Source organism: Hordeum vulgare, chromosome 4H (genome assembly GCF_904849725.1).
Source record: "Hordeum vulgare subsp. vulgare chromosome 4H, MorexV3_pseudomolecules_assembly, whole genome shotgun sequence".
Lineage (NCBI taxonomy): Eukaryota > Viridiplantae > Streptophyta > Magnoliopsida > Poales > Poaceae > Hordeum > Hordeum vulgare.
Window position 1 is genome coordinate 130,179,244 of NC_058521.1, and position 15,250 is coordinate 130,194,493.

The following is a 15,250-nucleotide window of genomic DNA, read 5'->3' on the forward strand; positions in this document are numbered from 1 at the left end:
CTGTTCTTCATTGGGAGGCCAGATCTAGAGTCCGTTAGGGGCTCCGAAGAGGGGGATCTTCGATCTTCGTCATCACAAACACATCTCCATGGCCAATTCCATGATGCTCCCCACCGTGAGTGATTAATTCCTTCGTAGGCTCACTGGTCGGTGAGAAGTTGGATGAGATTCATCATGTAAATGAGTTAGTTTTGTTAGGGCCTGATCCCTACTATCCACTATGTTCTGAGATCGATGTTGCTATGACTTCGCTAAGCTTAATGCTTGTCACTTTGGGTCCGGGTGCCATGATTTCAGATCTGAACCGTTTAGGTTATCATAATTATATCCATGTTCTAGATCCAATCTTGCAAGTTATAGTCACCTACTACATGTTATGATCCGGCAACCCCAGAGTGACAATAGTCGGGACCACTCCCGGTGATGACCGTAGTTTGAGGAGTTCATGTATTCACCGTGTGTTAATGCTTTGTTCCAGTTCTCTATTAAGTGGAGGCCTTAATATCCCTTAGTTTCCAATAGGACCCCACTGCCACGGGAGGGTAGGACAAAAGATGTCATGCACATTCTTTCCATAAGCATGTATGACTATTTACGAAATACATGCCTACATTATATTTATGAACTGGAGCTTGTGTCGTATTGCCCTAGGTAATAATTGTCTCATGATGAATATCATCCAACGAGTCACCGATCCGATGCCTACAAATTTACCTTATATTGTTCTTGTTAAGTTACTACTGTTGCTACTGCTATCGTTACTGCTACAAAATCACTGCTATCACTGTTACCGTTATTATTGCTGCTACTACTATCATCAAAACTATCATATTACTGTGCTACTAGTCACTTTGCTACAAATAATTAATCTCCAGGTGTGGTTGAATTGACAACTCAGCTGCTAATAACTTCAGATTTTCTTTGGCTCCCCTTGTGTAGAATCTATAAATTTGGGTTCAATACTCTACCCTCGAAAACTTTTGCAATCCCCTATACTTGTGTGTTATCAATGCCGTGCAACTCGGTGTTGACAATGACCTCCACCTCCCTGAATTCACTCATGAAACCCATCGACGGGAGCCCTCGAGAAGGATTTGTTGATTTCTTGTGGAGAGGGATGAGCGGGGAGGGAAGTGATGACAGTGCAATGGTGATCTGTGTTGTTGTTCTAGAAGCTTGTAACTATGGGCAGGGTGGCGGCAAGTGAGGAACTTCACTATATCCCATGACGATGCAGATGTGGAGACTGCACGAACACTCATGGTGGTGCTGTTGTGGCGATCATGGGTTGTGTTGTGTTTGTGATCGTGCGGTTCTAACTCGTGCAACTACGTGAAGCGGTGGTTCGTTCATGATTGTGTTTTTTATCGTAGTTATTTTTTCTAGATGCATGGTATCCACCGTCCTATCTACAGACGCACGTTTGCCTGATCCAACTACTCTTAAGGAACATGATTTAGTAAATGTAGTGCATTATATAACAATCTGGACTTCTTTCTTTGTCAGGGGGCACTACTCTCGTAATGTCATTGGACTCCATCTTTCATTCAATATATGTGCAGTTCATATAGATAATGGTGATCTCAATTTGGTTTTGTTTTATGATGTGGCTACATACATGAAGCTAACCGGACTACTAATGATAAAACTGCGGACTGAGAGGAAGAGAACATCTTGCTGATTCTTAGTGCACTTCGTTTCTGGTGACTGTGTGCTTCAACTATGGTACAACTTCCATCTTCAAACAGTTTTATCGTGAATGAAGTTTATATTTTTGGTGGATGAGGGTTAGAGGCCCCCCAAACTTTTTTTGCATTCTATCCATTTGTTCCTTTTGAGTAATTAATAAACTGCTTTGACATATAAACTTTCGCTTAAGTTGTGAACATTCTACACTGCAGTTGTGATCATATACTACTACATTTCTTTTAAAGCAAACTGCATGTTTTGCGTTTAAAATTTCTGTGATTGTTCGTGTTTTTTTGCATTTTTTGTTTCTCTGGATTTTTTAGGACAATCATTGAGTGTGTTTTGTTGGTAAATCGCATGTGTTGGTTCTTAATTTTGCAGTGTGTTAGTTTAAGAAATGTCAACTGCAAGTGTTCCCTTTGTGTACGAATGAACTGCTTCTTCCATATAAGTGAGCTTAGTTTATTTTTGTGCGCCACTTTCGGGCTTGATAATGCTCCGTCTAGTTGGGCATGCTCTTTTGGGCTGGCCTATTTTTGTGCCCATCCCCCCATGGCTCGCACACGCGTCCCTCGTGCACGCTTTCCTCTCACAGAGATATAGGATCAAAAGAAAACCCTCTTCCCCTGTCTTCCAGTAACACGTGGAGCAACTCCCCACCCTGTTGAAACAACAATCACCTGCAACAACCGGCATCGAATGCGGCAATCGACATTGTTCATATCATCCGTCGTCGTCTGAATCCCTTCTATTGGTGTGTTTCCTACAGATTCATTCATTTTGCGCCCCTCTCCGCTCTCCCCTAGTTCCCCGCCCCTCCCCCATACCACTGAAACTCGCCACCGCCGCTGCCATCCCCTCCATTTTAGCCCAGCCTCCATCCCTTTGTTAGCGCAGTCGTGAATCTAGTTGTTAGATTATTGTAGTGGTTGTGATTTTTGCTCATGCAATTTATTTCTCATCGTTTTGAAGGTTGTACTCGCGCGTGCTTCATGGGCAGAGAAAGATTTACCTAGGGTTTCGTTGGATTTCCTCGTCTTGTTGCTGGTACTCGTCACACCGACCTCGCACACTCGTTCAATCGCTATGTCTTCACCAGGGAAAGCAGATGGGAAAGATCAAGGTATGTGACTGCTTTCTTCTCCATGTATATTTTTAGTCTTTGTTTACCTAGAATGTATTATTCATCCCGCAGATTCGGTTTTGATGTGTTACTTCTAACCATTGCTGGCATTCTTTGTAATTTGATGTTGTTATTTTGTTCCTTTTTAATGCACTAGGTAATTTTGATGGCACTGGCCATAGTGAGGCCGCTTTTAATTTGTCGTTTCGCCCCGGTGGTGTTGGTGGTGAGGCTCATCGTGGAGAGGCAATGCCTAAAATGAATTTACCAATTGAAACCTCCCCCATTATTGTGGCCCCTCCTACTGGTGCCGTCTTTTCCTATCATGATTTTTTTAGTTTTCCAACTTTTTTATATTTCTATGTTTTAATTCATTTGTATTTTGTGAATTATGAACTGCATTGTTGATATATGTATATATATATACTTGCTACTTTTGGTAATCATGATTTGCTTTTTGTGTATGCTACTTAATTGTTGATGTACAATGTTTTGTTATGCTTTCTGTATTTAATCAGCCATTTTTTCCTCGGAACAATCATCTCCTTATTGTATTTTTCAAGAAAATTGTATCCCTTGAATCTTTTGCATACAACACTGCCTTATATAGATAGGTGAACTTCATTTGTTCCTCTGTTAACTTCTTTATTTAACCATATATAAACTTCATTTTTGACGCAACATCTAATTTTTCTGCTAGGGTGGCTGGGTATGAGGAGGTTACTCATTTGATTGACCGTTATTTTGCAGACTGTGGCATTGGTGTGACTTCAGATCAAAGCTTCAGTCGTCCCGTATTGTCTGAAATATAATCACAAACTGTTGATGGTATAGAGCAAGTTACGCAGGAGTGGATGGTGCCGGATCAGGTCAGTGGATATCAATTTAAGAGACGTAATAAGGTTTTGAGGTTTGAAAGAGATTCAAAGGAGTATGAAGAGAAAAAGAAGCTTAGGAGGGCTGCAGATTCTGTGAAGAGTACCAAATTTGGTAAAGCCAAGCAACATGGTTTGGAGAAGAAGAGTCCGAGTTCTGTTGCTGAGAAAGGTGGTACTCCTCGGCAGAATCCTCGTGTTTCTTGCATGGAGAAGAACCTCGGCAAGAGAACTATTGAAACTGTTGCAGATTATCTGAAGTGGAAGCACCCATATGTCGATGACGAGGCTGAGTCCAACGACGATGACTTTGTGCTTGCTGATTTTGTAAGGAATGCCCAATCTCCTGCCATATGGAAAGATTACGATACATCTAAGGGTCAATGTAAGTGTCCTCTTGTTGATGGTGATCCAGATTTTGTTCCGATGGTTTGTTGAAATTCTGACTCTATTTCTTCCATTGTCATTCTAGTTTTTGTCTTGAGTCTCTTTTCTTGCCTAGTTTGTTAATATGAACTGCATTCTTTCTTTTCACGGAGGAAGATGAAAGCTGGTAAGAGGAAGAGAACTAAATATGACGGGGGTGATGATGATACTCAATTTAACAAGATTGTACGTTCATCACTCCCGAATGTGTGCAATGTTGTAGATTTACCGAGAGCTCCACACCATGCTCGTGTGATTGATGCTGGTTTCGGTGTTGTTTTTAACTTGACCCTCATTCTTATGTGTTATCTGATGGGAAAGATTGACCCTATGACCAATGTTGAGGATATTGCTTATCGTTAGCATTTTGGGTGGCTAAGGATTTGAGATTATCGGAAATTGGTTGATTAATTGATTTTATCGATCAACTATTAATCGGCCATTTTTATGTAAATCACAGGTTCCCAACACTAAAATACACTATACTAAAAACAAAAACAATATTGGGAAGAAGTATTATTTTGATTACTTCCCTTTGTATCCATCTACAATGATAAAAAAATAGGACAACAATATACATTACATAACATGGTCCAAAAACACACAAAAAACATACTTCTTGCACACATAATGCTAGTAATAGGCCCGATTTATCAGTAGATTCCCTACAAATCGCTTGTCAGAGTGGCTAATCGGACGAAAGGATAAATGGTGATGATAAGGCATAATCTTATCGATCACCCCCGAGTAGTGATAAGTTAGATGATAAATCGCTAAATCAGCCGAATTTTTGGATAGTGTCTGCGATAATGATAACCGACTTGGGTCCTCACAGGGTTATTCAAATCAATCATGCTTCTATTCACCACATATTTCATTTTCCTATGGGAGCTCACACTGCTCCAACGTCTCCTAACAGCGGCCATGATGAATCATTGTCTGCCCTCAAGGATGAGTTTGGTTTTGACCGTTCATGAAGTAGAGGTGTTAAGTAATTGCTTGCAATATTGAAGGATTTGGTTGGGAGTGAGGACCCCATGACGATTGATCTTGCTATCAAGGTTTTCTTCCTGAGCTTTTTTATCAGAATTTGCTATGCCCCGAACCTGCAGTTCGTTTGGGCAGGGTTCGTGCCATGGTCGAGAAGATGTATTATTTTGCTATGGCAGAGATGGACTTTTGCCAGCTTGTTGTTGATGAGCTGCAATTAGCTGTGGTGAAGTGGTAGTTAGAAGGTATCAAGAAGAACTGTGCTGAGGGTTGTGCCATCGTTCCCGTGATTATGTATCTTGATTCCTTGAACCTTCGCAAAGTTTTAGTGTTGCACACGTTGATGCGAAGTGCGTTCTACCTTATGAATGAAGTCCTTTTGAAGATATACAGTCAGGATATTCTTTTCAAGGGAAAGATTTATTTGGAAAGTTACAGATTTGGGAAGCTCCCTGTTAGTGCATCTGTTTGTTAATTATTATTTTTTGTTTTACAATTGTGTAAGTCTTCATGATTTTTAATTTTGCAATCGCGATAGGTCTGAACCTCCTGTTATTGACATCTGCACTTCTTTGCTTTTTTTTAACTTTTTTATAGTGGAAGGAGTCGGGTGATATTGTCTATGGTCGTCCTGTTGCACTTTTATGTGGCAACTCTGGTGTAGGTCCTAGCAGTCCTACTAGGTTCCATGAGCCTATCTGCAGCTAGTTTGCTTTCCGTGATGACCATACGCTGCCTAGTGGGGGTTTCACGGCTGGTCGAAACTTCAATACTAGAAAGTCTTCTGACAAAACATTTATTGGCAATAGAAAATACGAGGAGATCGATGACCCTCTTCAGAAGGTTATCAAATTAACTGAAGATTTGGCAACCTCTGGTGATCGGTTGAGGACAGCTACTGACTTTTTCCTTGTTGGCCATGGCCCATCTAAAGAAGAAATTATGGTTACTCACAACTTTGATCGTGGTTGTCAATTATTTTTGTCGGTTGTTTGTGTCCTCATGAATTTTTTGACTTATTTGGCAGGCTGGAGTTAAATATGAAGGAGTGCATGAAACAGTTGGTGTTGTTCCTGATGATGGGATGTAGGAGGGTCGTGCTGTTGCTCGTGATGAGAGTGCAAAGTTGGTTGTATCAGCAGCTGGTTACAGTGCAGAAGCTTCTACAGCTCAGGAATCTGGTCCTGCTATCGCACTGTGACGTCCTCGGTTTAATCGTACGCTAATCATACACGTAAATGCGTACGATCAAACCCAAGGACTCACGGGAAGATATCACAACACAACTCTAGACACAAATAAAACAATATCAGCTTCATATTACAAGCGAAGGGCCTCGAGGGCTAGAATACGAAAGCTCGATAAACACACGAGTCAGCAGAAGCAACAAATATCTGAGTACAGACATAAAACATGGGGTGCTTTTGAGAAGGCTAGCACAAAATATACAACGATCGAACGAGGCGAGGCCTTCTGCCTGGGAACGTCCTAACTACTCCTGATCATCAACGGCCTCTACGTAGTAGTAGGCATCGTCGGGGTAGCAGTCGTCGTCGGCGGGGACCTCCATCTCCTGGGCTCCATCATCTGGTCGCAGCAAACGGATCAAGGGGACAAGGGGGGAGCAAAGTAGCGGTGAGTACTCATCCAAAGTACTCGCAAGTCTTACATCAGAACTATTCTAAGTATGCATCAGTATCAAGAAGGGGGGGTTTATATGTGGACTGACTACAACAATGCGAGAATAGAGAGAGAAGGCCTAGTCCTATCGAAGACTAGCATTTTCACGTTCTTCCAGCAATAGACGAGAATAGAAAAGAGGCACAACATTAATAGTCATATTGTTGCAGCATTATTAAAGTGAAGTCACGCCTAAAGATCCTCCCTCGACTCCCTGCGAGGAAGCAATCCCAAGGCAAACTAATTCCAATTAAGTAACAATTGTAGTTGTATAAGACCAGGGCACAAATCCAAATAATCCTGTAACCGTGGACACGGCTATTCGAATAGTTAATTTTCATCCCTACAGGGGTGCACCACATGTCCCGTCACGCTCAATAACACTCTGACCGGACACACTTTTCTAGATCCTGCCCGGCCTCAGAATATCGACACATCGCAGCCCCACCTAAGACTAATCAGAGAGGCCAGCCCGCCGGTCTAACTCCGAAGCACAAAGGGTTCGTGGGCCCAGTTCCCCTTCGCGCTCCTGCACGTGGCGTAGGCGGCCCACATCAGTCCTAGCATCCCTTAATCACAAGCGCGATGCATCTCGGGACCACTCGGGCGCGCGCCGCTACATTGCTGACATCTGAAAAGCTTCGGCTGATACCGTGATGTCGAGTACACATAATTCTTCCCGCGTAGCCGGTTAGTGCGAAAAGGTCTCCGACCAACCCAGATCAAATACCCAAATCCATTAACATTTTAATTAGGCCAACAACACAGTCTCGCAGGAATCCACCCGTCTTACATCTAATCACCAATGATCCCAGTAACATGGTCGAGTAACTGTGTGGTTGTAACATCGGGGGGAATCCGAGGTACCACCCTCGTTGGATTCCGAACGATGTATCGTCAAGGTGGGCTTAGAGGAATCACCCTCGGGGGTCCCACACTTGAGGGGTTGCACGACAGAGGCATCGTCGGGAATGGTGAAAGAGGAATCACCCTCGATAACCACGACCGACTAGCTATACTACAGAGATATCATCAGGAGTACATAGCGAGGTGTCACCCTCGGTACCCGATAGTATCTCTGTAGCTCATACAACTAAGGGGGTGTATGTGATGTGTCGGGTCTGGCTCGTCACCAGGGATCGAGATTTGAAAACAAGCGGGGCAACTGGACTACAGGGTCAGAGGGGATGACTGCTCCACCTATACTAAGCAGATTATAGGTACAAGACTGAAAGTAGCAGTTCATAAAAAAAGGCTATGCATCAGATATAGGAGCTAACTACAACAGTAGCAAAATACTAATGCAAGGAGTAGGAAGAAAGACATAAGCGATATAGGAATGATCAAGGGGGGTTTGCTTGCCTTGCTGCTCTGTGGCAAAGGACTGATCGACAGGGTCGTAGATGTACCCGGCAGCAGCGTCAGTCTCGGGGTCTACCGGTAAGAAGAGGGGGAAGAAACAATAAATAATAACAACTGTGCAGCACAATGCATGACATGGCAAGATGCAGGCTAGACATGAGCTAACGCAGCAACATCCGTCATAGACGGGTCGGAAGAATATCTCACAATATTTTCCGGGTCTCGGGCTACTACCGGTCAGACTGGAAACGATGGAAATGTTCCACGTTTGCTATGCTAGGGACGCGTGACACACGAATGGACCGTGTATCCGGGTTCGTCTCGTTCTGCTGATCAACTTTCATGTTGAAAATATTTTGATCTGACTTACGGATTATTTAATATTAATATTTAAAGTTTTATTCAATAATTAGGAATTAAAAACAGATTTAAATTATTTAATAAAATGCTATTATGACATCAGCAGTTGACTGGTCAACTGACCAGTGGGTCCCGAGCGTCATAGGCACAAGTTTTTAATTAAGATTAAATAGTAATTAATCAGATTAATTTAGTGGGGGACCCACATATCATACTCTAATTATTCTAATTATCCAATTAATTAATTAAATAATATATCTATTTATTTATTTAATAAAAACATTATTTTTTTATTTTTTATTTATATTTTAGTTTTACTCAAAAGAGGGTGTGGGGCCTCCCTGTCATAGACAGCGGGGTGCGTTGGCCCTACCGGTAAGTGGCTTTAGGCCAAATACACATTTTTACTCACAAATACATAACCAAACAATTAACGTATTCTTCATATACCTATATACGTAAATACATACATCGTGCATCTCATACATACAACATACGTACGACATTTATACATACATACATACGCGATACAACATTTATTTCCATTTCTTTTTCTCATCTCACCACTCCCACCTCTTTGTTAACAGGGGCTCAACTTCACACAGAGAGAGCTACCTCTCAAGGATCACCTACACGAACCTAACGGCGTCGGATCGGAATGCCGTTTGCCGGAACGTAACCGGGACGGCGCGAGGAAGGAGATGGTGGGAGGAGCCCGACGAGGGGCTCACCGACATTGACGAGAGGGCCCGGTGAAGCCGGAGTTCTCGTGAGGCGGAGGTGACGGCGAGGAGGAGGACGATGCGGTGACGGTGGTGACGGTGTGACGCGGTTCCGGTGAGGACGGTCGTTGCTGGAGAGGCCTCCCGGAGGTGGCCAACCGGCGTGACGAGGAGGAGGGGGTCTCCCTGCCCGGTCCCTCCTGGACCGAGCGGGAGGAAGGGCCGACCGGGGGGGGGGGGATCCGGGAGACGAGGGGACCGAGGGGAGGGTCGGTCGCCGGGGCTCCTGGGGCTGGGAGGCGAGGTGGGAGACGAGGTGGGGCTCGGGTGGATGCGGTGCCGCGGGGAGAGGGGCTGTGCGTGGGCGGGCCAAGAGGAGTCTCGGTCGTGGGGGGGGATCTGGCCGGTCACGGGGGGATTTGGGAGGACGAGAGAGAGAGATGGGATCTCGCGGGGGTAGCTAGGAGGGGCAGCGTCGGTGGAGTGGGGTGCTGCCGATGGGATTAGGTGGGGATCGCTGGGTTTGGTAGGTGAAGGGGGGGGGGTCCACGAGGGGTTAGTGGGAGGCGAGGCCAAGGAGCCCCTGGCGGCGGCGGGTGTAACATCCCAAAATTATAAATTTTGGAATATTAATATAATTATTAGATTGATTGTTTGTTTGTTTGCTGAGTGATTGAAACTTGTGTGAAATTTGAAACTTTTCGAAACTTTTGAATGAGAGGGAATAAAATGACTTCCCCCTTCTCCGATGAATTCAAATTAAAGCTTTTAAAAGCAACGAGAGAAGATGACATGACTTCTTCAATTATACATAATTTGAACGGAGATAATTGCGTTGAATTCTTTTGCTTTTCCATTTTTCCATCGCGCGAGAAATGTCCGGAGAAAACTCTCTTGCACGCAAGAGAGAGAGAGCGGAGGAAAATGACACTCCAAAACTGCGGGCAATTTATTGGAGTGGAGATAATATGACTTCTCCCGTGTCGAATTAAAGTGCATAATGTTTTGAATATTATTTGGAGTTATCTCACTGGGTCTGGAAACTTTATAATCTTTCAAACTATTTTAGTGGGGTTTTTAAATGTGCTTTGTGTGGCCTATTGCATAAAAGCTATTTTCAAAAGTTTGCATTAGGAGGAACTAGGTTTCCTTTAGTATTTATTAGGGGATTTATATATATATATATATATATATATATAAATATATATATTGCTATATGCGTATGCATTTTTTTATATACATATGTATATTTTTGTGTACGTATATCATTTTTTTTTCTGTTTGTTTTTCTTAAAAAAAAGGGAACCGGCCAGGCCGAGCCAAAGGGCTCAGCCCAGCCATGCACCACGAGCCCCATGCACCACGTGCACCAGCACGCCACCTGGGATCAAATCCCATCTCCTGCCCGAGCCCTCCCTCTCCCACGTCTCTTTCCTTTCTTTTCTCCTCTCCTTCCTTCTTCTCCCAGCAGCCCGAGACCTGCACCACCACGCAGCGATTTCTTTCCCAGTACTCCCTCTCCTCCTTCCTTTCTACTCCCTCCACCCAGCCTGTATATACCCCCCCTCGGCCGCCCCTCCCAACCCTAGCCCCGCCGCCTCCACGAGCCGCCGCCGCCCGAAGCCGCCGCCGCCACGAGCCCTCGCTGGTCCAGCAGCAGCTGCAAGCTACTGCACCCACGGCTCACCCTGGGAAACAGCCCCCCGAGCTCCTTTCGCTCCCCCGCGCCTCCCCCTCGGAGGAGCACACCGCCGTCGCCTCCCCGAAGCCCTCCACCGCCCCGGAGACCTCTCCTCCCTCGCCGGCCAGCCCCTCGCGGTGCAACTCGCTGCCCAGTAGGTTGCTATCTCTCCATCTCTCTGTAATTGCATGCATCCTTTCTTAGCCCTTAGATCTCCATGCAATGGTCCAGATTAGATCTTTTGTACCTCTTCGGTTTATCCCGGAAAACCGGTGGTTCATTTTTCCACTTATGACTTTAGCCAGTAGACTTTGCTAGAGCTCGGCCGTTTGCCCGAAGCGTTGAAACAAACAAGTCCGCAGCCACTAGCAACTGACCACGTGTACCCATTTGTAGTACTAGTTAACTTCAGTTTTTTCCGTCAAAATTGCAAAAATGACAAGTTTCAATCTTGTTTTGGCCACAACTTTTGATCCCGAAGTCCAATGACTTTGATTCTTTTTCCAGTAGCTCACAAATTTCCTGTAGTTTTTAAAAACATATAATTTATCTATGTTTGAAATTTTTAAATATAAGTTAGATCAGATTTAGTTCAAACCTTGTTTTGCCTATTCCAGGAGTTTAAAAATAGCTTTTAATTTGATTCCTTTTGGTACTGATCACTAGTGATCTTATGTATCAGTGATAAAAATGTCAGATTTGTTTGAGTACTGTAACTCATTATTTCATGTGAAACAATTTCTGTTTCACCGCTTTTAGGATTTCGGCTAATTCATTTTCTACTTTTGTTTTAAAATATTTTCTTTATTATGTCAGAAACATTATTATTGTTTTGTTTATGTTAGTTAACAGTAGTTTTGCAACAAGTCTTTATTTTATGTTTATTTGTTTTCATTAAATCAATTCTAGCTCCGTAGTAACGTGCACCGTTGTTTCAAATCCCGTTTGGGAATGCTTTCAAAAAGTTTTGTGAAAAATACTTTATTTTATATTAGTTAAACTTATAACTTAGTTCTTTGTTATTATTTTCTGTTAGACAAAACTATTTAGTGTTTGACGTAGTAGAAAACTCCCTAGTCTTATTTGAAGTTTCTTTCGGATTTCTATTCGTTCTCTCTTTTGTTTGATTGCTAGAATGATTGCTAGTATGTGTGCTTATGTGGATGATATGTTTGTTATATAGATTTCATCGGAGAGTGACGAGTAGTCTATCAAGTTATTTTCTCGAGAAATTCTTCTTCGTCAACATCACAGGCAAGTCACTTTGATCATACTATCACCTATGTTTTATGCATCGTAGTTCTACCATCCTATGCCCATTTGCATGCTGCCTAGGTACATGGAAATCTTAGTATAAGTTGTAGTATCATGTGGTAGGAACACAACAACCCCGATACTTGGCCCCGGGACGACAATTTCTTAATGCTATGCTTGAGTAGACGGGTTATCGGTTGAGTGTATACCACGAGTGATGCGAGGTTGATATAATAATCAAGACCGGACTAAGACAAGATTTTCAAGACCTCGGACGCAATGCAACACTGGGTGAAGGACGGTTGAATGGCTCCCTGGAGAACCCAGTGGATGCCCGAGATGCTGGAGAGGCCATGTCATCCTGCGGAAAGCTTCACCCAGGCTCAAAGAGACGGATGGATATTTTCAAGACCCAAGGCTTACCTGCACAGCCACAAGTCATTATGGGCTCTGGCTTGGTTGGACAACGCGGCGACTCTGGACAGGCGGTGCTAGCAGATGTAGACGAACGGTAGGAATGGATGGGCACCGACAGGGATTCAGAGGGACCCGTTGAAAGACCATGTTTTGATCATCCGGTCTTCAAACACCCTGAAGTGCGAGGACATACACGGAGGCGATCAAATCTTGTGGGGAACGTGTGCAAAACTCTTCAGAGTACTCAAACCTAATCGATTAGCCGTGTCCACTGTCATGGACGACTTGAGCCAAAGGAACTGAAGTTATCTGGATTTCTCAACACCATTAAATATATTTGATGAGGGTAATTAATGACAACTCGGGTACGAGAACTGGTTGGCGGAACCATCTTGTTAACAACCAACAAAGTAGTAACATTTTGCTTTTAGCCCTCTCTTGTTGTAGGAGAAAAATTTGCTTTACGCTAAAAACTTATAGCCCCACCTGCCATATAAGCATATAGTATAGATGATTACTTTTCACCCCTCTCTTATGTGACTTGCCGGCATATTCAATATGCTGACCTACACGGCTGCAACGTCTCATGTTGCAGATATTTTTCTTCGACAAGTAAGAGTACGATTCAGGGTTACGGTCTACACTCCACTTGCCGTTGGTGTTTATTGGGACTTCGCTCCCTTGACTGCTTCCGCTGAGATATTTAAGGTATATATCAGTTTTACGCTATTTACATGTGATTGCACTTTGATATATACATTGATGTACTGTGTGTGGCAGCATACTGATCCAGGGATGGCACAGATACACAGAGGCTTGACTCGTCTTGAGTCGGGTCGCTACAGAGATGGTATCAGAGCACATGTTGACTGTAGGACGTGACCCTAGAAACTGGAAATTTCTTAGGAAAGGATCTCTCAAAATTTCTATTTTTCAAGAACACCTTTTACTTCTCATCTCTTCTGATTTCATCAAACGTTCTCTCTCACCTCAAATAGTTAGACAACGCCCTTTCCCCTTTGACCACGTGAAGGACCAACCGACTCCCACTTCAAAGTAAAGAGGATTTCATCATGCAGTTGAAGCTACACCAATTGAAGACTCTCAAGACCCGAAGAACTCGAAGACCCCGAAACGTTCCAATGTTTATTAGAAGTCCAAACCCCAATTATATACCCACGTTAGTTACGATGATTTGTGAGCCGTCATTGGTGTGTGTTTTCCGACGGCCACAAATAAAACCTATTCTCAAAAATATTGTTTTTATTGTGTGTATCTCCCTCTCTCTTACCCGTCTCATCCCCAAAACCTCAACCTACCAGATGGAGTATGAAGCTGGACTTGTAGTCTCTGGACCAATGACCCAGCTGGAAGCTGAAATATGGATTCAAAACATGGAGAACCACTTCGGGAGCAACTTGGTCTCAAGGAAGTATGAAGTGGAACATGCTCTTCGGTACTTTACACAGAGTGCTGCAATATGGTGGAAAATGCACCATGCCATACAAGGATTTAGTGGAGCAGAAACCTGGGACGAATTCAAGAAGACTCTGTTAAGATCCCGTCTTATTCAGAAGTGCTATGATAACCCGAAGAAGAAGCCTTGTGCTTGCAAGATCTGTGGAGAAATAGGACACACCCAGGAAGAACACAAGCATGGATGCACTCATTGTGAAGAAAATCACCCAGCTGAGGAGTGCCCAAGCAGTCAGGTGACTTGTTTCTTGTGTGAAGGAACCACCCACTACCCAGCTCAGTGTCACATTTACCCCAAGGTACAACAAGTTGTCAAGTAGCAGAAAGATGCAGTGAAGGAAACACTCAAGAAGAAGATTCTAGAAGAGCCGATGATGAATGAATATATTGAAGACCCTGATGGACAAGGTCTAACCAGATTTTTCTCCAATGCATGCTACTCATGTGGAGAAGAAGGACATTATTCACAGGACTACACGAAGAGAAGCCAAGAGTATCTGGGAAACTTCCCGACGGAAGAAGTGGAGTTTGATCCACTTGAAATAGAAGAACTGGCCAAAACGAAGGAGTCTGGAAAGAAGAACAAGTACCCTCGGAAGAACCAAATCTCTGTAGACAAAGACCCGAGTCATGTCAGATGTTACAAGTGTATGAAATTTGGCCACCACAAATACATGTGCTCAGGAAGGAAGGCGGGAATCCAAGGAGCAAAAGCAGAAGCTAAGAAGCCTCGAGACTTGTCAGAAATCATTTGTTTTTGTTGCAAGGAAGCAGGACATTTTGCCAGCGATTGTCCACAAAGGAAGAAAGCTAGAATGGAGTAGTTAAGTTTTGACCGTGGAAATAAGTGTAATCTGAAGCACTCTTGTTTTTCATAAGATCATGGAGTGAAATTTTTGTAACAGAAGTCCCTGAGATTGTAATAACATCATGAATAAATGGAATTTATTGTCTCATGATTGCCTATGTTGAAAATGTATGCGTTGTTTCTCTAAGAACAAAGATCTCTGAACAATTATGAGGATATGAGAAAATATGGTCTATGCAGGCATGAGTATAATTCATTCAAGTGTGGTAGTAATCGGTAAAACCCCACAGGATCCACTGAGAAGGAATGTACCATGATTACCAAGGAGACATATACATCCCTCTGAGTACCTATTTACCGACACCCGCAGATGGCAACTCTCTACGA

General features: G+C 43.4%; 1 protein-coding gene across 3 annotated transcripts; it reads left to right on the top strand.

Annotated features, from left to right (window-relative positions):
- The first annotated feature begins 2,285 nt into the window (after positions 1-2,285).
- LOC123446245 lies at positions 2,286-6,259 on the top strand. Of its 3 annotated transcripts, none has more exons than XR_006631280.1 (4): positions 2,286-2,443; positions 2,662-2,812; positions 2,970-3,119; positions 3,563-3,665. XR_006631280.1 is itself a non-coding variant. In XM_045122920.1 (4 exons), the coding sequence occupies exons 3-4, from the start codon at positions 3,667-3,669 to the stop codon at positions 6,139-6,141; spliced, it is 417 nt and encodes a 138-aa protein (XP_044978855.1). In that variant the 5' UTR covers positions 2,308-2,443; positions 2,662-2,812; positions 3,563-3,666; the 3' UTR covers positions 6,142-6,259. The 3 variants fall into 3 exon arrangements, 2 of the variants coding, with proteins under 2 accessions (XP_044978855.1, XP_044978854.1); XM_045122920.1 differs by lacking the exon at positions 2,970-3,119 and adding an exon at positions 6,131-6,259 and having other exon boundaries at positions 2,308-2,443; positions 3,563-4,072; XM_045122919.1 differs by lacking the exons at positions 2,286-2,443; positions 2,662-2,812; positions 2,970-3,119 and adding an exon at positions 5,033-5,967 and having other exon boundaries at positions 3,143-4,072.
- Positions 6,260-15,250: the final 8,991 nt, after the last annotated feature.